Below are 23960 nucleotides of genomic sequence, written 5' to 3'. Positions count from 1 at the left end.
TAATTTCCTTTTTTTCAGATTAAAGAAAAATGTACTAGGTCATCCACCAAAGATGTTGGTTTTAGGGAAGAGTTCTTTTACCAAAAAATATTTCTTGACCAAAACTGATTGAGCAGGATTTGCCATGGCCTTATTGCACATACAGATAGGGACCACAGGAGGTTCCTCCAAAATAACTTTTGCTCCCTCTGAAATAACTGATCTTCATTGCAGCTGACACAGTGCTCCCTTGCTGCCATTTATATCTCATGCACCCAGCAGGTCTTGAGAGGAGGAGTCTGCCCTCTGGGCCTTTGTAGTCATAGGCATTTACTACACAGGTCACCATTTCTTTAGCATTCATTACAGACACTAATTAGAGAGCGTAATAAAGACAGTTGCTGGAGTCCAAAGCCCATCTTGGACAGAAGAAAAAAAAGGGCATGAAAAGTAGCATTTTAAGTGGATGCACCTATTTACTGCTGATATTTTCATATGAATGGTTTAATAATATTAAATTCAGAAGGTGTAGCAGAGGCTTTAATTTGCTGCAGTTCTGGTCTAATAGGTATAAAGACACCAGAGGATTCTGAAATAGTGAACTCAGAGATGTTCTGACAAACCTTTGTAGTCATAATAACAAGAGCTAGTGTGAGCTTATACAATTTAAAACTAATTGCCCAGCCAAGATCCTCATTACCATATTGATGCAGTTCATAAATCAAAGCCCTGCCTATTCAAGCTGTTTACCAGTCTTGCATTAAGCAGCATATTTCAACTGAGAAATGTAGTGTGTTGCCAAAACACTGCAGAAACTTTATAAGTCTGATAGGAGTACAAACCTAGGGAGCCAAAATGCCACAAACTGATTTAATACACATGGCACTCAAGTGCTTGTTCTTGTTTGTTTTCTGACTACGTTCTGATTTCGCCTGGAAACTTCCCTTAATAACATACTGCAGCACAGACACAGGTCCTTACACAGCAGACAGCTGCTGGCAGTTTTAATCAATTTGGCTTCCTACAGGAGCTTCTTTGCTTAATGAGGAGACTCATACGTACTGTTTTTATTTAAAAAAACCCAACAATACAGTATTTATGCCAGGTGAATTAAAAACATAGGCAAGGGAGAGGTCGAGGCTCTTACCTAAGAATCCTAAATTAGTCACCGAAGTTATGTGCCTGAAGTTAAATTCTTTGAATAGCCTATTAGGTAAACTGAAGGTACAGTTCATTTACCTAAACAAGTGCCTACCTGCGGGTGTCTAGCAGAGCCCTTTGAGACAGATACCCTGCTGTCCTACCACATCCACACAGCAGGTATGCCAAAGGAGTTGGAGGAGATCTGCACCTCTCTTGCCTGGCAGCTGAAGGCCAGATAGGGTAGTCTAGGATGTCTCAAAGGGCACTAGAAGCCTATGTTTAAGCAACTGAATTTTTTCCGATGTTTCCTTCAGTTATTCAGTGAACTGGCTTAGGTATCGGAAACAGCCCAGCCCTTGTGCGGGGTTCAGTAGTTACCACGGCACGGCTGCTTCCAGCTCCCCGGGCTGGCTGGTTTCAGACAGGCTGGGACTTTCTGCAAAGGCCTGAGCCTGTCCTTACCCCAAACACCAGTGTCCTCTGAGTTATTTTTCTGTTTATACTTTGCTCAGAAAACAGCAGCAGAGATTTATCTTTATTGTGGCTCCTCATGAGCTGAGCGCAGTAGGTCTTCGCAACTGCTGGGAAGTCGCTCCCCCTGTGCCAGGCTTTCACCCCAGCAGTGGGCATGGCCACAGGTGGCAAGGACAGGAGAGCTGAAGCAAGACTTAAGGCACCAAAACGACTTTGAAGTGTAGGATCAGGACTTGCAATTTAACTTGCTGGTGTGAGGGAAGCTTGAGGCAAAAGCAGGGCACTAAGTTACTGAAGGTTGTTGGAGCTGTTAGGGGAATTTAATAGGTTCTGGGAATATCAAGGGCTTTTGGGGTAGTGCTTTGGTTAAGATCATTGGTTTATCCTTGTTTAAGAGAACCCCATTCAGGGGAAAAGGGCCAGTATTTCTAATGAAATGCAGCTCTTCTCTATAAATAGATTTAGCAAGAAGAGTTCAGCCTATTAAAACAAGTGCTGACCTTCAGTCATGACTCCTGTTGAAGCCTCTGTCTCATGTTCTTTATGTAAATTCAGTCATGACAATTAGTAAATCAAACAAATTTTTTACAGATGGAAGATGAGATGTGATTAAGATATGGCTTTAGAGATAAAGAAACTTTGATTCCTTTTTACATCTCTTCTACTGGCTGTGTAGTTCACAGTAGATGCAAGCGTTCAATTCCTTAGATGAAGGCAGTGGATAATGATAAGTGAAATTAATACGAACTGATACTTTCTCATGAAGTCACTCAAGGCAGTTATATGTTTTCCTTTTTCAGAAATGGAAAAACTTCAAAGAACTTAATTTCTTTCATTTTAAAGCATTACAAACTATACAGTAAAAACAGATCCTACCAGCCTCTGCCCCTGTGAATTGCCAAAATAACTGCTTTTGTCCAGTGTCTTTGGCTGCTGATGGGTGTCAGAGATTCAGCAGAAATTTTTCAGAGGGATGCACGCAATTTTGGAAGTCACTTGCAGACTGTTATGAAGGACGATTTTGTGCTGATATAAAACTTTAAATAGATGAGAGCTAAATAAAAAAAAAAACAAACCAAAACCAAGCTGCTTGCTATGTACCTAGCTTATAAAGTAAGAAGTGGTTGTCTTACATAATTTCTCTTTTATGAGATTAAAAAAAAAAGTAAGGATGTGAATATGACCTTCAAGCAATCTGTATTAACTTAGATATCCTCCAATAAGAGAAAACTGGTTCTTCAAGCCTCTTTCCTCTTGTGCAAAATGAAGATTAATTTCCAACCAGTCCATTCAGCATCCCATGAACACATGTAAAGGAATTCACTTTACAGGCTGAAGAAACAGTTGTAGAATTTACACCGGAGAGAGAAGCAGCTCATACCTGTGTGTCTTTTATTGCAGAAAGGCTATTTCCTGACTTTGGTTTGGACTGGCTGCTTAGATGAAGAGTTGGGACCTTACCAATGCCAAGATCCTCAACCTAAAGGGAAACAGACTTTTTTTTTTTTTTCCTATGTGGTTTATCCAGTGTTATTTTAAAAATATTTATTAGGTGTTGGTTCATTTTGGGGCCTGTGTTTACAAACAGTGTCTGTGTATGACTGGCTGCTCTTCCTGTTTCATGTTGGTTGCACCATTCCTATAAAAACAAAGCCAAAGTATTCTAGGGCAATATATTAAAAAAAACAGATTTTCGTTTAATACCACAGATTTTAGATAAATGCATAGGTATGCACACACCCCTTTCTACCCCCCTTATATCCTGTATTAGGATTTTCAGCAACTTCACATCAGGTTTAATTTCTCAAGTAGTTCAGGGCATAATCTTAAATCACTCAAAATTGCCTTCTAAAAGCGTGTAGTCAAACCACCTCCAGCCAATATCTCATCAGGAGCTTGATGCTGCACTTCATAAAGAGGCAGAACAGGGAATACAAAAGCAATACATTGAACACAATGGTAAAAGAAGCCTACTGGCAGATGGAGAGCCAGATCAACATTGCAGTCAACAGCTCGATGTCCAAGTGGAGACCAGTGACAAGTGGCGTTCCCCGGGGCTCAGTATGGGGACCGGTGCTGTTAAACACCTTTGTCGGCAACACGGACAGTGGGACTGAGTGCACCCTCAGCAAGTTTGCTGGTGATACCAAGCTGTGTGGTGCAGTTGACACACCGGAGGGAAGGGATGCCATCCAGAGGGACCTTGACAGGCCTGAGCGGTGGGCCCGTGTGAACCTTATGAAGTTCAACAAGGCCAAGCGCAAGGTCCTGCACCTGGGTCAGGGCAATCCCAAGCACTAATGCAGGCTGGGCAGAGTGTGGAGTGAGAGCAGCCCTGAGGAGAAGGACTGCAGGGTGTTGGTGGACAAGAAGCTCAACACGACATGGCAATGTGTGCTTGCAGCCCAGAAAGCCAACCATAGCCTGGGCTGCATCAAAAGAAGCATGGCCAGCAGGCTGAGGGAGGTGATTCTCACTTTCTACTCTGCTCTTGTGAGACCCCACGCAGAGCACTGCATTCAGCACTGGGCCCCCCAACAGAAGAAGGACATGGACCTGTGTTGGAATGAGTCCAGAGGAGGGCCACAAAGACATTCAGAGGGCTGGAGCACCTCTCCTATGAAGACAGGCTGAGAGAGTTTGGTATATTCAGCCTGGAGAAGAGAAGGTTCTGGGGACACCTCACAGCAGCCTTCTAGTACTTAAAGGGGGCCTGCAGGAAAGCTGGAGAGCGACTTTTTACAAGGACATGTAGTGACAGGACAAGGGGGAATGGCTTTAAACTGAAAGAGGGCAGATTTAGATCAGATATCAGGAAGAAATTCTTTCCTGTGAGGGTGGCGAGGCACTGGCGCAGGCTGCCCAGAGAAGCTGTGGCTGCCCCATCCCTGGCAGTGCTCAAGGCCAGGCTGGATGGGGCTTTGAGCAACCTGGTCTAGTGGAAGGTGTCCCTGCCCACGGCACAGGGGGGATTGGAACTCAATGATCTTTAAGGTCCCTTTCAATTTGAACCATTCTAGGATTCTACAATCTTGTTCTTTAAAGATCCTTCATCCATGTTCTCAGAGACATGCTGAAAGACACAGGCCCTCAGTTCCCCATTCATACCTGACTCCTCTTCAGTGCCTTCTTTTGAAAGGATGTCATCAGGTATGCAAGAGGTACGAGACTTTTCCAAGTGTGAAGAACAGCGTCTGTATCTTTGCTTTAATGGTGCTCACACATTCCTGCTGTTTGATTTTGCTCAGGATTGTAACCACGCTATTCTTGGGCTGCACAGAGCAGATTGATTTGTAAAGTAAGTTCCACTTTATGTAAACTAACTAGAACTAAACATTGCCTATGGATCTAAGTTCTTAGAAACTGCAATAGTTGTATTACAGAGGGTATTTTCTCACCTTATTTGCAATTAAGCCACTGTTCCCACATGGTGGTAAGGTGACAGTAACAGTGCTGTTGCGAATGCTGGTTTAGATGGAAACACAATTGAGTAAGCACACTGGCAGGATTCGGTTAGGACCCTGCCTGGATTAAACAACCTCAGGCTCAGCTAATGGCACAAAATGTGTGAATGATTCTTCCTGGAGCAGAGTGTTTCCCTCCTGTGTGTTGCAAGTAGGTCCAGCTGTAAATAAATTGCAAACAGCACATCTGTGACCAACAGTTGCACCTAAGACAAATGTGAATGGAAGCACAGTTGAATTAGCAAAGTGTCTCTTTATCATTGTAGTTTATTGCATTTGAGAAGATATTTTACTTTCCTTGGCAATGTAAAATGAGCTTCTGCCACAGCGGAGGTGGGGCCATACGCAGCAAAGCTGAAGGACAGGCTTGGTAGTACAGCTGTCCTGGGATAATAAACACTTCGAAGTTGAGACAAGCCTCCCTAAACTGTCATATAAAGTAATTCCTATAAAATGGTTGCCTCAAGATGTGGCTTCATTTGCTGAGTGACTTATTCATAAATATGCCAAAATCTTTGCTGACTAATAACTTCAGTGAAGGCAATCAGGTGCATGAAGTGTAAGAGAAATCACCATCCAAGTGCCGCCTCCCTCACTCACTGAAATGAGTCAGGAGGGACATAGATTTGGCAGCATCTGCGCCAAATATCCGTGCCTGGATATCTCAAGGTGAAAAATGTAACCTACTGTTACTAGCAGGCAGGATCCATTACATGAGTAGAAGGGTACTACAGCTTTTGCATTTTTGCTGTTTGCTCTAATCAGAAGCAAAAGAGAAAAATGCTTCCAAAATTAAACTATAACTCAGAGTCTTCTCACCCCGTATTTCCAGTGACAATTCAACCTTTTCCTTTCCACGCTACACTTGCAAATAACTGATTTATATAATCGCACTCAGAACCCCAAATGTTCAGTAACATACACTACAGCTCCACTTCGCAGCATACGTAGAAGTCTGTCTGCAAGCTATGATCCTATTCATATATATAAAAGGGAAGACCTGTGAAGCTTTGGCAGCAAATGTAGGTCTTGAAGAAACACAGGCAAAGAATAATTAGAATTTGCAACTGACAGGGAAAGCTAATTTTGGTGTTCCTTTATACTGGCTTTATACTACATCAAAAGGCATTTCACAGCCTACCTTTTCAAAACCTGACAGCATCCAAACTCGATTGTGTGTGCAGTGAGAACCTGACTCCAGGTGCTCCAGGTGATAAAGCAAAGCACAATGTTAAGGTCTGGCATAATGTGAGGAATGAGGTCACACTATATTTTTAGAAGTGCCTGGTGTTCCTGTGAAGCATGCTCTCTCTCTCTTTTTATTTTTTTCCTTTCCTCTCTCCTTTTTTTCTGTCTTTTTCTGTGAATAATTTGGCCAGTGCTTGCAGAAGGCTGTTTTCGCCCCAGGGATTCTCACACATACTTCTGTTGACAGAGTTCTTGTGCAGCAAGCAAGCTGAAATGCTTTTTCTTAAGAAACTGCTCACTTCTTTTTCTGTTCTGCCCCAACGCTTGGAGGATCTTTTGGCTACTAACTTGGTTCCTGTTGTTACGCTTATGGAAATTAACTGAATTGAAAAATATGGGGTTACCTTGCAAACCAGGTAAAATTATCATCAGGAAAAAAAAAATCCTAATCTCCTAATTTGCTTTTAGTCTATGTGTCTCACATTCTCTTGGCTCGTTTGCTTAATTTTTCAGGGGAAGATTGTTTAAGTCAATGGGAAATACTAAGCAAAGTCATTGTGAAAGGGAGACAAATGCATTAGGGGCTGAAGAGTAAAAAACTCATTATTTTAGATGAGTGGTGTACTGTTCCAGCCAAGATCCGGACTTGGTTTGCTAGTTTATTATGTCAGTTCAAGTTCAAATCGAATTTAAAGTAAGAAAATTCCACACATTCACATGCTCTGTAATGCGAAAATACATAATGGGTATTGAAATGCACTAATTTAAGCAATGTTTGAAAATCTAGTTTAGGTGACTTGTTGTTGTAGTAACCCAATGAAATAAAGCATAATCATTTGCCCCAGAAAACAATTAGCCTTTTATTGACTCAAGAAAATAGAAATGAGCCTATGAATATAAAAGTCTCTGTAAAATACTCCTATTTGATGGTTATGCCTAATATGTACTTTTTGTGCGATCTTTATGTAAAACTCGATGAGTTTTAATACAAATTTTGGTTGTCTGGGCAAATGGAAATCAAGCCAAAAGCGCATGATACACAAAAATTTGAGTCTGTGTATACACATTTGCTTGTGCCAGACCACATGAGAATTTTCCTGCCAGAGCATTTCACTAGCTGTATCACAAATCTGTATTAATTTATTGCTGATTTGTAAGGAGCTTTCCTTAATAAATAAAATGTGGGTTGTAAGTTTTAAACTCACGTGTGTAAAAAGCTGAAGTTGTTTCACATGCATTTAACATTTTAGCTTGAAAAAAAAAATCCTGTGTTGCTTTTTTTGTGCTCTTACTTAAGCTGTTTTGGGGTCAGTTTTGATTAGACAGCTGTGGCAGCCTTACATTTCCCTTTTTAGTTGGAAAAAACACATATATGCCCAAGAGACTTTTATTATTCAACATCTTTACCTACACTAGCACCTACCAGTAGATCTAATGCTACAGTATGTATTCAGAATTACATATGCATATGAAAATAATTTCCCTATTTATAAAGCCTTGAAGACTTTTCTAGAAATATTTTTTTTCTGGAATTTGTAAATGCATACATTCAGAACTGTGGTGACAATTATATTATTTTGCAGGGCTGTGTTACAGGCCTTTTAAGTCATGTATAGATTTAGCTCTGAATGTTCAGACCTCTCTTGAGTTACACATTTTGCTATGGGCAGGATTTCCAAATCCACAGCTTTGCCAAAAACGCTGCATTTTTAGGAGCTATAAATGTCTATGTGTAACTCTTTATAAAATATGGAATTTGATATTTTGCCTAAGTGTGAGGTTTTTTTCCAGTCACTGCTAGATTGAGTAGAGAGAGATGTTCCACAGAATGAGTAAGGGTAAAATCACACTCTCTCTTACCACTTCCTCTTCAGAGATTTCTTGCTGTACTTCCACAAAACCAACCTGCTTTTGCGTATTTTCTTTGTTCCAGTCCCATCTGAGGAAAAATAAGAGTGCAACGAGTAAGCAAATCTAATAAACAGAAAAACTCTTTCATGCCTTTTGTAATTGAACTGTAAAAATTACAGATTTACACCACACCCTGTAAACACCAAAGCTCATTTGAGAGAAAGAACTTAGCAAAATTTTAAAAGAAGCTGGGTATTGATTTTAGGAATACCCAGAGATAATGAAAAATACAAATTTTTTCAGGGGTGATAATTCACGTTTTGGAGTCTTAGAGCACCATCATCATCCTAAAATACTGGAAATGAAAAATATGTAATTCACTTATCCCAGGCTTGCCTACTGCGAAATTTCTGTAGCTTCTCTTGGAGCATTTTTTGCTGTATTTTGGGTTTGTTACAGCAAAGATGTTCCTATGAACACAGAGGTGTATTCCTGCAGGTGTCATCACAGCTGAGCCAGCTCGGCAGCATTACCAGAAGTAAAGAGGGTCCAGGGAACAGGTCAAGGATCGAAAATTTCTGCCAGAGAGGGAAAAGTGACAATAGGAAGGGGTGAGGTGGGGAAAGAGGGTCTGTGGGGGAGACCTGAGCATTGCTGCTCCTGCTGGAACTACCAATAGGTAGTACAGGGCAGCCACCAGCAGCAATGGCTGGTGAACACACCATCCTCTCACCTCATGGCAACAGGCTGGTGTGGGCAGCCAGGCTAAAGCTCTTTCGCTGCCTTTTGGGGAGTATTCTAGAAAAGGCAAATCTTTTTTTGGCTTACACCTGGCTTTGTGTGGTGGGAGCATGTGCTAGCAGCATGCCTTCTTGCAGGGTACTGGGTGTCAGGCACTGAAAAACAAAGGTTACGGCTCATAGTGAAGCACAGATAACAGTATTCACCGAAATGGCAGGAGACTTTTTCACTGTGGCCATAATGTACAAAATACTACGAGAGATGTTAGTTGTTCCAATCAGTCGCTACAAATGTGGGGATGTGTTTTCTTTTTCAGAGACATTGTGCTAACTTAATTCACGTAATGTTAGGGAGAACCAAAAGCATTCAGTGCTCCTGAAGGTGAAGTCACTCCTATGTAGATGGCTAACTTGAAGCTTCTGAGAAAATAAGGGCTTCAAAAGTAGGTTTCTCATTCACATGTAGACAATGTAATCTATTATTAATGCATAACAAAGATAGGGGCTGAGACTCTTCTTGCCTTTGTTTGTCTGCGCATCCTCCATGGTTTTTGAATAAGGCAGTCATGCCAGGAGGGAGACTCATCCATGTCAAAATAGATATCCAAGATAAGTGAAAGCATTTACCTTCTGGAAGCATTTTTCTCTCTCCACTGGCTCCAGCAGGAGGCTAGACAGCTTACAATAATGTCTGATTTCTAAACAGCTATCAACAGCTGAGAGGAAGTGTACCCAAACTGTGTACCTGTGTGCTCACACCTTTTACAGCTGCAGTTCAAATGGCAAAGGTAATACAATAAATCCAAATTTTCTGTATATGTAACAGTATTCTTTCTATTGTAACACTAAAACATATGCTAACCAGCACTACAATATGCCTACCTGGTGTGCATTGCTCCATCTATGGCACATGCAGTGAGAGGCATGACGCATGCCAGCACCTTACATTGCTTGTTTCCCACTTTGACAGTCACAGTGCTGCCTTCTTACATGTCTTCCTCATCACCAACAGGTTTGCCACATACATCAAAGGCTTAAGCTTCTCTTTTTATTTTTAAAAGCTTCTGTTCTGCTGTATTCTCTCACAGTTGGAGTACTGAAAACTTTTACACTGTTCATATAAAGTTACTAAAACGGCATAGGAAAGAGCAAGGAACCAAAGTAATTAACAGAAAAAAAAGAATATTGCAGTACAGGTAGAATTTTCTCTCCCAGATTCTGTGAATTCCCAGTGCAGTGCAGCACCTGTCCATTTACAATATATTTGCAAAGCAAAAACAGGAGGCTAAAAGTAACAGGAGAGTTTATTCATTACAATAAATACTCTAATATTCAGTCTGCCACCAAAAGTAAACTACATATATGGGTGAATGTAAGCTATTCAGTGATGCAAGAACAGTTCTTCAGCTGCTCCCTTCTTCCCATGCGTTGGAGGTACACAGCCTCGATGTAAGCACAGAAGTTAAGACTGATTTAAACCAGACATTGCCAACTGATGTAGTACTGAAACTCTCCTGTTACTTTTAGCCTCCTGTTTTTGCTTTGCAAATATATTGGAAATGGACAGGTGCTGCACTGCACTGGGAATTCACAGAATCTGGGAGAGAAAATTCTACCTGTATTGCAATATTCTTTCTTTTCTCTTAATTACTTTGGTTCCTTGCTCTTTCCTATGCCGTTTTAGTAACTTTATATGAACAGTGTAAAAGTTTTCAGTGATTTAACAGACGATAAAAAGATAGTGAAGAGGCCTGTTTTGGTAACAAGCATATATCTAAAATCTCCTTGAATGATCCTGAACCATTGTGTCAATAATCAACTTAAAGTCAATATTTAAAAAACATTTCTGCAGTTGCCAGGTCTTTCCTAGTCTCTAAGGTAAACAAATCAAGGTTCTCATATTTTAAATTCATTTAAGCTGCATACATCAAATATTTTTAAGAGACCTATAAGTAAATTTTATACCGGAATTTCATGTTTCAGGATTAATTTGCTGATGCACTTCAATGCAATAATGTTACCATTAATGATTTTTTTTTTCTTTCAGGAGCTGAGAGGATTCAGATGTTTTCTATGAGAATCAAGACATTAATAATGATTGTGTAACCATGGTTTTGGAAAAATAAGAAGGTATTTCCTGGCTACATATGTGGAGTTACGTGTCTTAAGAAAACCAAGAATGAAGTAATTTTGATCTCTGATGGATGAAACTTATTGGAATGGAAACTAACATCAATGAAGAACAGGGCTCACCTTATCTTGCATCTACCAAGTCCCTGGGGACTCCAAAGGAAGTAAAGTATGAAGAATACCAAAGAAAGACAGAAAGTCAGGCAAGTCCATCTCATTTTCAGAATGTTTTGCTAGAACCTGACTTGAGTTTACTGTCTGTGTCATCCTCATTAGACCACAATGAGACATCCTTGCAACCTGGCACAGCTTCAGCTTGTTTCAGTGCCACCAGCCAGTCTGAGATGAAGCACCTTTGTGAAGAACTAGTCTGTTCTGCAAGGCACAAGCCAAAGGAGGATCCTTCAAACCTTCCCTTGCACACAGAATGGCCAGTCTTTACAGGAAAAAATTCAGACAAGAAACCAGAAAGGGGTTATGAGATCAGAGTCATAAAACACAAACCAAGTGCTATCACATTTTCTGATTTCGAATTTTTATCACATGAAGCTAATGCTAAACTCCATATTTGTGAGGCGGGGGAAGCAGACAATTTTTCATCTGAAGAGGAAGCAGATGGTAGAGATGATGATGATGATCTGTTTACAGAACTGCCACTGTATGAGACATTTTTCAGTGGTCTTCAAAGAAGGAATGTTTCTCAAAGAAAGCAGGCTAAACACGAACTTACTAAATATCAACACATATGTCATTTAGAAGACTGCAGTGACCATTCCGAAAAGGAATTGAAGGCCCATGACAAGGAAGAAAAACACATGGAGATGGAGGTAATACAGGCTACTCTTTTGTTCCAAGGGTGTTTTAAATAAGAGGTTTAATTTAAGGTTGGTTACAGGAGGAGAAGGAGTTGCACAAATTGTTATACAGTGATAATTAATGTGAATTACATAATTAAGAATATAAACCTACAGTAAAAGTATACTATATTTTTACATTAGGCAAATATATTACTTCAGATTGGCCGCTCTTCTATCAGCCTGAACATCAAACTTTGATTTTGTGTTTGTCCTTTCTAAAATGGGAACATTGGCTCAGTCTCCCCTGCTCCTGCAATATCATATATCATACCACGTACAGCATATATTCCCTGAGTCTGTGGACTGTTCCAAAGGAATAGAACTCAGGTTTACTCTGAGAGCAGAGTATATTTCTTTGTGCTGAAAAATGGCCTTTTTTAGTGTAGTGGCACTGTAGCACTATGCCACCTAACCCACAGCACTGCTTCTGCTAAGTAACAGTGTTTTCTGTATTCTTATTACATTAAAATAATATGGAGAACAGGTTACAATCTGGTCTATAAGGGAATAAAAGAAATAGATTTTTTTGTATCTCTATTGGTACACATCATGATGCTTTACAGACCAATGTCCAAAAACATAAGAAAATTCAGGACAAAATGAAAAACACTCTGTAATAAGAATCATCCAACTATAACACTTCCAGAAAAAAAAGGTTGAGTAAATTAGCTGTGGTTTTGGAAGTGAAAGAACAGCAGGTTTCCAAGTGAGTTCTCACTAGTCCAAGGAATAAGCAAAGCTTTCTCCCTGCTTCCAGCTGGTGACAAACCAAATGCCTGGAGCTAAACATGTTTGTCATCGGAGTTCAGCTCTAGTACAAAAATATGAAGTGACTCCAAATAGTGGGCAAAACAAACCCTTAAAATTCCAACGTTCCTGACCTTGCAGCACAAATTAATCTTCAAGTGCAGGTCAGGCATACCTTTCTTTCCTCTCTCTTCTCCTCCTCCAGCTTTTAAAAATTATTTTCCGTGTAAATCTGCTCTATGCCTTGAAAATCAGGGTAGAGCCCTAGTCTTTTACCCAATGTGTTTTTTTCCTCTATTTCCAGTTCTCCTGTTACTTCTAGCACTTATAACACAGAGTTGCTTCATTGATATCTGATTAACTGAAAGAAAGTAGAATTTGGACTATAATGTTCATTTTAACATTACAATTATGGTATACAATACTTAATTACTTCTTTCCTTTAGTACTAATCTATCTCCAGTTTGGGGGGACTAATTCTGCCCTTAACTGAGTGGGAGTTTTGTGCTGTATTTCATACGTATCCTGACTTTACTGTGGAAAGCCATCAGCTCACAGAGAAATACGCCAGATTTTTACAAATTTTTTCTCAGCAGCTCATATTAGAAAATTAAGGCCCAAAGATGGTTCCAAATCAGTGCACCTTTTGATGCAATACTGACCCTGAAAAATTCTTGTGACACATGGTTTATTAAATAACTGCATTGTTACTCTACCCTAAGCCAACTCTTGCTTCCTCATTTACTCAGGAACATTCCCATTAATATAAATATATATCAAAATACATGTGCAACATCCCTTGGATTCTCTTTACTGAAGGTCATTCCCACAGATAAAAGGGACAGGCCAGGGGCTGTTGTCATTTAGTTTACTTTATGTCTGTGCCATAAAATAAACTCAAGGATGGAGCTTGTAGTGCAAAATAATGGATTTCAAATTGCCAGACAAGCATGTGAAATTACCTAGTAAATCTCGGTAAATGTGTCAAAACATTTAAAAAACTGGACAGATGCAATGATGCAATCCTGGGTTTGATTTTTTTTCCCCTATGTAAATAAGTATGTATCATTCTAGGACAACCTTCAAGAATGAAAAAAAAAAAAAGGATTATCTTGTCTCTTAAATTTTAGCAGTAGTCATGCGTTACTATTCAGACTAAAAACTCCTCCCATGACTCTAGTTGAAGCAAACGTATGTCATTGTCAAGTTACTTATTTCTATTATTTAGAAATGGGGCTGTGGAAAAACGTCTTTCTAGTGGAAAGGAATTAACGAAGTAAAGACAGCATGGAGTAAAAATATCAAAAGCAATCATTAATGCTAAACCTTAGACTTAAAAATAGCGTAGCAAACAAATCACCTTGGCCATACAGATACAGACTATCACACACAGCACTCTGACCGAGATCCTTGTTACAAGAGTTCACAGGGAAACTGATTAAGATCTACCCTGCAGGGGCATTCCTAATTAAATGTACTTGGTACTGGCTGCAAAGCTCCTATTTTATGAGTAGAAAGGAGGAAAGGCTCGCACCTTCTCCAGGCTGGGGCTCACTGGCCCTTGCAGGCAGTCACCACTAGGCAAAACCCACGTCTGAATCTCCTCTTAAATAGTTGTTACACACATTTAAGTGATAATTGTTGAACTTACTGTTTCATTCTAATTAATAAGCAGAGACAAATCTCCAAGTACACCGAACAGTAAACAAGTAGAGGGAAGATGGAAAAAATATAACTTGTGTATGCTGCCAACTCCGTTACAAGTGGAAGAAACTGCTGAAAACAATTCATACAATGGTGTCCATTAACAAAAAAAGCTTTTTTTTTTTTTTTTTTTTTTTTCCCAAAGGCATACAGCATCCGCCTGTTCTGAATGGTACAAGATAAATGATGCTTCTGTTCAATTTATGAATTAGTACGGTCCCTGAGTTTCCCCCCTTAGACCAAGTCCCATATATATTTCCTGTGCTTTCCCATCAAACCTAAATTTGGCGACCTTTTTTTCCTTGTCAGGAGCCTGTAATCAGTGGTACCTTTAATGCCCACATAGAGTTCTTATATTAAAAATAACATTTATTTCAAATAGGGAAACAAAATTTTGAAGATTTAAAAACAAACCTATTTTTGGTTTTTGTCTGAAATATTGTTCATATTATTTCATATTTTCAGATGGTGATCTAAGTAACATCATTGCTAAGACAGCACTTTCTTAAGCACACCAGTGAATTTCTGTACCCTCATTGATTTGTCTTCTCTGCCCACCTTCTTTGCAAAGCGTCCCTTCTGTCTTGAATGGGAACTTTTTTACATCACTCATGTCCTTCTAATATGCAGGTCCTGCTTGACTAACCTGATCTCCTTCTGTGACAAGGTGATCCGCCTAGTGGATGAGGGAAAGGCTGTGGATGTTGTCTACCTGGACCTTAGTAAAGCCTTTGACACCGTTTCCCACAGCATTCTACTGGAGAAACTGGCTGCTCATGGCTTGGATGGGCCTGTTTCACTGGGTTAGAAGCTGGCTGGCTGAGCCCAGAGAGTGGGTGGTGAATGGAGTTATGTCCAGCTGCTGGCTGGTCACAAGTGGTGTTCCCCAGGGCTCAGTGCTGGGGCCCGTTCTGTTTAATCTCTTTATCAATGATCTGGATGAGGGGATTGAGTGGCATGTAGGGACATGGTTTAGTGACAGACGTGGCAGTGCTAGGTTGACTGTTGGACTTGATGATGATCTTAAGGGTCTTTTCCAGCCTAAATGATTCCATGATTCTATGACTGACTGTTCGGTCCAGAGGTTTTCTCAGCAACTCTGAAGTGGTATCTTGTGCCATTCTTCCTTGCTTGTTTTACTTCAAGTCTTCATATCAAACAACATACTCTGTGCATGCAGCCAGCTCAGGATACAGTGGCAATAAATTATTCAGAATAGCTTCTGAAACATAACGTTTCTTTAGATTGCCATTTCTTCTAAACTGTACTGAGCAGGACCCAGCTGACAACCATATTTAACCAGGAGCTACTATGCAACTTTACATCAGTAATTTTATCTTATCCTTACATAGTCTCAAAACAATATATGTTACTTCCAGGAGCAGCAGTTCAGTCAAGTTAAAAATATAAACTCTTTGACAGATATTAGGCAAAAAGAAGTCCTATGAAATCATACCCTTGACAAAGTGAATTGTCATGGGTCTTCCTTCACCTCAGTGACTGTATATAAAACCTACTAATGTTGTTGGCAGCTGCAAAGAGGCAAGCATAGTCTTGGCATGCGAACTGGAAATCCTCTCTGGGACAGTTTCAAAGCATCTCTCTGGGGAGCCCACATTAACTAGTATAACAGCCAAAAAGGTTTCTGTTGCTGTTGACATTTTTTAGGGCACCTAAGTGAGTTGCCACAGCTTCCTCTGTTGTATCAGAGAGAGGGGGGCAAGCCAGGAAGCCCACATACTGGAAAGGAACCACTTAGAGGTAACCATCAGGACATGCTAGGTGCTCCAGCAGCCCCTCTGCAGCCTCCCAGTGTCTGCGCCAGGACCATGTACTGGGTATCTCTCCCCACTGGACCTTCAGGGGTCTCCATGTAAATCCTCTTCTCTGAGCTGCTGCTTGATGGAACACAGCCACTTCTTTCTAAAACATATCTGAAAAGGTTGAAGGATTAAAGGTTGGCAAGTGTTGCATATAGGTGTAACTTCCAGAAGAATCCTAGAAAAAATAATTGTTTCTTAAAGAAACAAGAGTCTTTCCTAATTCGGGAGGAATCCATTAAGGGACCTTCTCTCATATGTTTTCCCCTGCACTCTGCCATCTCTGCTGTGTAAGCTGGTGTCCAGTGTGTCAGGTCCAGGGCATCAAATCTGTTAGCCCTTATACAGGAACCTGGGAAGCTTTTCCAGGGCTCAGGCTGCACCCATACTCATGCCATACCTCTTCCAATACTGTTTAGGAAGATGTAAACCAAACCTGCTTGTTGTTCAAAGCACAACGACGCTGATGGTCTAATATTTGCATTGAATGTTACCTTGTGCAGCTGGGTCAAACAAAGAGTGAGATATCATTCCCTAGGAGCAACAGAGACAAGATGTCCCAAACAGATAATTCAGGTAATTCCGGTAGTATTCACAATGAAAATCTTTGTCAGGATTTGGCCTTCAGACTGTAAAGTCAAAGTCTGTTGGAGGAGGTTGCGCAGTCATGGGAGTGGCCGGTACAGTGCCAGCAGAGCCAGCCTCAGTGTGCAGCGCTGGGTAGAGTTAATGGGGTAGCTGTGCCATCACCTTTCACCGTGAGTAAATCTTCAAGTAAAATGGTAGTGTTCTAAAGGAGACTTGTGAGAGCTCCATCGCTTTTGACATTTAAAGCTAAGGCAGCTGAACTCTGGAAATGGTTAGAGAAAAACAGTCCTTTACTGGCAGGAAGGTGGATGACCTGGCCTTCCAGTTTCTCTTTCCTTGATTATTCACTTACTTTCATTAGTTTCCTTGTTTCACCTTTGTACTACAGTTAGGTAAATTTTATCTTCATTATAAAGTCATTATGGAGTGACAAGTTTGATAATCATTGTGTCAGCTTAGACCACAAGAGTTCAGATTCAGGCTGGAATGATTTGCTGAGCTGTAATACAGAAGTTACCACAGCATCTGTCCTACATTTTGCCTGCTTCTGGCCTGTGTTTGCATTCTTTTCACAAACACCAGAAGTTCATCAAAAGAGCAAGACAAGATAAATAAGACAAGCAGGAGAAGACAAATCCACAAAAAGCCATAGTCTTTGAGGTTAATTATGATTCCTTAAAAGATATGTATTCTTCTGTGTGGCTTGTAAATATTTTAATCAAGTAATCATACCCAATGAGAAAGGAATCAGAAAGCTTGATGTCTTTGACAGTGATTTTGCTTTATTCACATTAGACTGAGTTCATTCAATTTAAATGATCAAAGCAGAGCAGCAGTCAAGCCCACAACTATGATCAGTAACTGGGCCTGCCACAGTAAGCTTCTTACCCTTGTTTGGACAGCCTAAACTCTGCTAAATCCTTGTACCTCTTGTATTCCTGCTCCGCGCCTTGCTTAGCCACTCTGAAGCACTTTTCCGAGATGTACTTCGCTGTTTTCATTAATGAGGCATGGGAACTTAGGTGGAATTTAAGCTATCTGAAAATTGCCCGGCAATTGTTTCTTCTCTAATTCAGTTGTACAAGAGCAAAACTAGTAAAGAACATATTAGAGTGAAGCACAAATTCTTTCTCCCATTCCTCCCATACTTTTAAAGTTTGTTCATCTCTTTACCCTATGAAACTGAGACTCCAAAACTAGAGGAGGAGAATGATGACTTCTTCATAAGGATTGATATGGTTCTTATTACCATCTCCTTTTCATTCATCTTCTGCAGACATGGGATGTCTACGCAGGTAGGAGAGCCACATGCTGAAATAACAATACCCAGGGAGAACAGAATAGGAAGTTAAGGGGAGGAAAATGGAAAATTACTTGTCTAAGACAGGAATGATGCACTGAGCTTTGTACATTTTAACTTCCTTTGTGTGTCTGGGAGAGTTGCACTTTCTGGGTTTCAACATTATACATATTCTCTAGAGCTGATAGATGGAGACACGGTGAGCTGAACTTTGCAAAGTTTCTAGCATTTATGCTTGCTTTCTGCCTGCTTGGAAAAGCAGTTGGAGAATGGCTGATTACTTTAGCAATGATGCATTATTATCAGTCAATACATAAAAACAATCAGCTTTTAATAATAATGTCGGATAAATGCTGGCTTAGGGACTTGAATTATTAAGTTAAGAGAAAGAATCTTTTATTAATTTCACAAATTTGAGGGACTAGTGATGAAAATAGTATTTTGTATAGAGTACATTTTTCTCTGATCTCAGTATTCCTAATAATGTAACCATTTCCCATGAGGATATGGCATTTGTTGTGTACTACTTATTGTGAATGGAGAGAGAAGTACATATTTCCCTCTTATTTCAGTGGAAATCAGCTGCATGGCTGTATCTGCTTCAAAATTATGGGAACTTTGGAAAATAACAGTAAAGTTATAACAGGAACGGTAACTTAAGGATATGCTGAAAGGTCATATTGAAGAGAATTAGTATATTGGAATCATGTAAGAAAACATGTAGATACTATCAAAATTACTGTCCTTTATCTCTTCAGTATACTTACATGCTGATTGCATGTTTTAATAAACATACATGATTCATTGTTCATTAATAGATAATTAAAAAATAAAAATGTATATGCCCCCAGAAAAGATGCACTTTCTTGCATCAACAGATACCTGTCTTCCAAATCACAAGACTGTCTTCAGCAAGCATTGATGGCTGCTGGGTTGAGAATGGAGAAAACATACGTACTCTTGCTTTGTAAAAAAATATCCTGTAAACTATTTTCAGCAGTCACAGCTTGGGCTTTGCCAAAATCCTCCTGGAAAAAAAGTTGTAATATAAGGGGACAGAATCTGTCCTTTTTCAAAAGCAAAGCTGCTAAACAAACCTACATGTGATGGGTGGACTAACACTGAAAAAATTCAGAGGGCTTTTTTTGCAGCTGACCCTTCATGCAGTTTGAAATGATTTGTGGTGCAGAATACCATCACTCTCCAGAAATGTACAGGATATGGTATGTATTACCTACATAGTGAGATTCTGAAAAAATTAAAATTCCAGAACAAACTAATGAAGAAAATCAGATAATTAGTCAAATTTATCTTGACTTTCAAACTCCTTCAGAAAATGTATAAAGTACATTTCAGTTTGGTGCTGAAATAGATAATATGAAATTACAGAAAGTGAGATTATTGAGTTACATTGTACAGTCTGAAACCCTCAGGCCGTTCAAGTTAATGTGTAGAACTTTTGCCCTTAAGTAGTTTGCATAATATTATGAAAGCTCTTTATTTCAGGCTAGCAGTTTGCACAGTGTGACTGTCTGCTATTTGTGTCTGACAAAGGTTTTATGCTGCCCATCTAGCTGTAGCTATCCTACTGAGAAGATACTGTGCTGCCAGCAAATTTTGTTGCACAGCCTCATCGTGGTCCCACACATACACATTAAGAGGCCCCCTGTAGAAAATTTTGGGAGCTCCTGCTTTAGCCTGTTCATTAGTATTAGTGTGTGGTTTGTATTTATCTTTAAAGCTTCAGGACAATAAATACTTCACACAATTGATGTACTATACTAAAAGGGGGGAGTATTTATCATATGTAATTTGGGTTATGATTTTTTCAGATATTGACTCCTTTATTTCTTGTGTATTTGAATACTTCAGAATCATATGGCCACCTCAGGAAACAGCAATATTACTATTGCTCTTGCCAGAAAACAAAACAGATTATGTGTTTATGGTCACACTAAACCCATAAAATAAAAGAGGTATATCAAGATTCTTCTTTACAAATATTTGAAACTATCTGGAACCTGTGCAATGTGAGACCATTCAAGTGTTTCACCTATCTCCACAGAAGTAGAGCGAAAGTCAACAGAAAATAAGCCCTGTCTAAGTCAAGGCTCTGATGAACTACATTCCTCTGTCGGAGCACGCGAATAGGCACCTGTGAGAATTACAGACTGGGCCTTAGGTGGGGGGAACCAGAAGAAACACGTAGACATCTGTTAATCTGTTTACCACTGAAATTAAGATATTCCTTCAAGGTGCAGATGGAGATTCTGGATAAACTGTGGGATAGGCAGTAAACAGAACAACTGGTGAGACTGGAAACTTGCGCAAAAGGTGAGGGAACCAGGCTGGGTTGCATTTTCAGGCTTGTTTGGCTGATAAGTGAGGATTTGGTATGTTTTTCAAGTCCAGCAATAGAACCTCAGTACAGCCAAAAAAACCCACAAAAAAACACCACCAAAAAAACCCAACCAAAAAGAGAAGGAAACCGAGTGTTACTGAATTAACAACCTTGCAAAGTATATTTCATAATATGGCAACGTTCTTGAGCAGGAGTAAGAAAAAACTATTTAAAGATTTCTTCACATGCATAAAAGTCCCACTGAAAGTTTTTGGCATTTCCTATAAAGCATTTAGGTGCTTTTGAAAATTATTCCTAGGTAACATGCACCCAGTTAATAAGATCAGATTCTAGTGATATACCTAGGATCCCTCTGTCCTTCTTTATGTGAAATTCCAAAAAGTAATGCTAGCTTGATATTGCAATGGACATATTTCCTTGGTAGTACCCTGGGACCACAGACTATCATACCATTTGACGTGCCTGGGGATCTATGATCATTGTGGTACTGCCACATCACCAGCTATAACATAACCAGCAATCCGTGTGAACACAGAGGTCCATGTTTGAAACAAATTCAGAGAAACTAAAAAACTTTCTAAAAATGTAGTGAACTTCATAGAAATTTTAGGATGATGGATCTGAGATTTCATTTTATGAAATTCTTGAGTAGTCATTTTCTGTAGGAGAGAATGTCATCACCCTCAAGACTTTCCTTAACAATCACCCCAGCTACGGAGTATTTTAAATTGTAATAAAAATTAAAATAGACTGCTCTTACCTATCCAAGTTTTTGTTCAAACTAAAAGTCTTCCCCAGCTTTGAATTATCTCAGAGCTAAGACTTCTGCAGTGCAGCAAAGGGAAACCTCGTCTGAATTAGCTTGGAGCTCTCCAGAAATAAAATGGACAGGACATTGAGGCCAGCACCGGCATTTGAAAAATTTTTCTTCCAGAAATTAACTTCAGTAAAACCTCACTAGGCTTTTGGATTTTATTACTGGGCTCTCTTTTTCTGTGCTTTCTATGGATACTGAAATTCTCTGGCATTTAGACTTTCAATCCAATGCTTCAAAAATTGGGTCTAGAATAGGTAATGTTTTAGTGTCAAAGATTTAACAGCTTATTTGTACTGTAGATTCAGAGAAACATTGTCTGGCCTTAATCTAATCTTTGTGATGAAGTAGTTAATGATATGGTATATAACCTACTGTAAGTTTTGCAGTTAGTAATTATTGTTCCTATTCAAACAGTATAATGGTGAAATTTCAGTAACTATGTAGTGATGGTTTTGCACAGTGGCAACAAAAGCCTTTGCAGTTAGTCTGGGGACGGATTTAGTTAAATTAAAATGTCAAAAAAGCTGCTAAACTTGCCAAGAAAAAACAGAATATAACACTACAACTTGTATGTCTTTCAATCTATAATACATACATCAAGACCAAAAGTACGCAAAGCCAGTAACTAGAAGAAAGATTATACATACTGCTTTTATTAACAATGTGTCTGACCAAGATCAGTGCCTGTACTGAGAGAAAGCAGAGCACCAGGTATTAGTGCAACTAAGGATCTAGACTCTGAGATCACCTCAAGATGTACTTTCATCTGCTGTGTTATCAGAGTTTACTATGATATTACAGATAACTGTAGATACAGATATATGGGAAAAGATCATGTTTGGGAGACGAAAAATTATTAAAGTAAAGATGATTTCCCTTGGAACACAAAATATTCCACGGACTGTTTTGTTTTTTAACAATAAAAGTTGCAATACTGTCATGTATCTCTTACGCCATAGGGCTATAAAGATAGCTGTCCATTTTCTGTTTTGTATAGTACAGATAATGTGCTATCTTGCTTTGTCTAAGCCTTGTAAGGATTTAACGGTTTTATCTTGGAGAACACTTAATGCCACTGAGGTAAATAAAAAAAAAGAATTAAAAAAAAGAAAGAAAAAAATAAAAGGAATGCTAAACCAGAGAAACAGGTTTAAAAAGCCTTAGTGGGAAACCCCCAGTATTTCAAACATGCAGGGACGAACTCAGTTTTTTTCTGAAATAAAGGCAAAAGTGCAATATACAGGTTCAGAAAATGCTTTTGAAACCAAACTTTTCAGACATGACAAAGCCTGCATTTTGGCTGTGAATGACGGATAGCAAACTAAAATTGCCACTTCAATGCTGTCTTATAAAACTTCTTTAAATAAAAGAATTTACCATGAACAAAAGCAGCAAACTCTAAACTTTGTATAAAGTTCTTAAGAAGATAAGTTTAAATTGCATTAAACGGAATGCAGATAGCTAGGTTAAAAAAAGACTAGACCTTCTTGATGGGTGTTCTTTTCTTATTTGGAAATTGTGTCCAAATGGTTGCAAATGCTAAGGAGTAGTCACACAAGCAGCTCAGGACACACAGCATTTAATACCAATACAAATTAAAATGAATGTGTAGGAGCAGCAAGTATGAGGTTGAAAACTGGACAAAATTAAGAAGGAAAATTTAGTTTATGCATCCTATTTCAAATTAGCAGTATATACCCCAAAAAACCCTCTAGGTACAGCGTGGCGTGGCAAATAAAAGCATTCAGTTTTGCAAAGGGAGTAATTATTTTTAAATTTCAGGTTACTCCAGTTCAGAAAAAAGCTCCCCAAAGATTCAGAATTCTCCATGACAGTGAATAATTCCTTAGCCTGGGTCTGATGTGTCAGGAGCCTCCAGCAGCTTGCTAGGTGGGCTACTAAGGAGCTTGGATAGCTTAACTGGCAAGTAAAGGTATTTTCCCCAGAGGAAGGTTGTCAAAATTAAGCTGTCTTTGAAAAATAATTAAAGTTTGATTAATTGACAAATATCAGTTAAATTGAAAGAAAATAAATACATCACTTGTATTCCAAATGAAATTGCTATCACTTTGGCATTTTAACTTTCAAATTTAAACATATATTGGGTGGGTTGCAACTAGGCTGCAACTAGGTTTCTACATTGTCTACCCAGTTTTCTGCCAGCAGGGCTGAACTATATATTGATCAGTTTTTGCACATTCTCTCTCTAAGTGTGTCCTAGCCCATTTCCCCTCAGGTTTTGTTGGTTTGGCTTTTTTTTTGTTTGTTTGGTTTTCCTTGTTTTGTTTAAAAAAGGTGGCAATAGCACAACAGGACTATACAGAGGTGAGCAGGATTGGAGAGCAACTGGAAGAGCTTGTCACTTTTTTAAGTTCATCAAGTGTTACATTAAGACAAACTATTAAAATACAAACTATGATCCTTCCAAGTTTTATCCCAGAATGTCTGGACATAGCTCGACTGCTAATGCAGCACATAAAGCCGTTTCTGCAAGGATATCTAGATATGCCTCTTAAACCTGCAGATCTTGCAATTCTACATCATACTACATTTTGCTAGGAAGACTTTGCTTTTTATTGTTATTGTTAAGCCTCTTGCATTTCAAAATACACTTTTTACACCTTGTTTGAGGTACATAGTTGGAGGAACAAGCTGAAATCCTAGACACCTTGAATTAGGCTATGAATTGTTTGGTTTCAGTTATTTGCCAGAGTTATGTCAATAGATCTTTTTATTTGGATTATTGTGGTTGATGGGGTTTTGCTAAAATATTTCATATCACATGGAACTGAAATA

At 39.2% G+C, this 23960-nt stretch overlaps 1 protein-coding gene across 1 annotated transcript in view; it reads left to right on the top strand.

The window, feature by feature from the left end:
• Window positions 1–23960, top strand: part of STARD13 (StAR related lipid transfer domain containing 13) — a 297209-nt gene that overhangs the window by 35334 nt on the left and 237915 nt on the right. Inside the window, exon 2 of the mRNA XM_037375884.1 lies at window positions 10887–11796. Within this exon, the coding sequence (XP_037231781.1) occupies window positions 11044–11796 (753 nt within the window). The 5' untranslated portion in view covers window positions 10887–11043. The remainder of the gene's footprint in view (window positions 1–10886; window positions 11797–23960) is intronic.

This window comes from Falco rusticolus, chromosome 2 (genome assembly GCF_015220075.1).
Source record: "Falco rusticolus isolate bFalRus1 chromosome 2, bFalRus1.pri, whole genome shotgun sequence".
Lineage (NCBI taxonomy): Eukaryota > Metazoa > Chordata > Aves > Falconiformes > Falconidae > Falco > Falco rusticolus.
The sequence above is the reverse complement of the archived record's forward strand: the minus strand, read 5'-3'. Positions and strand labels throughout refer to the sequence as shown.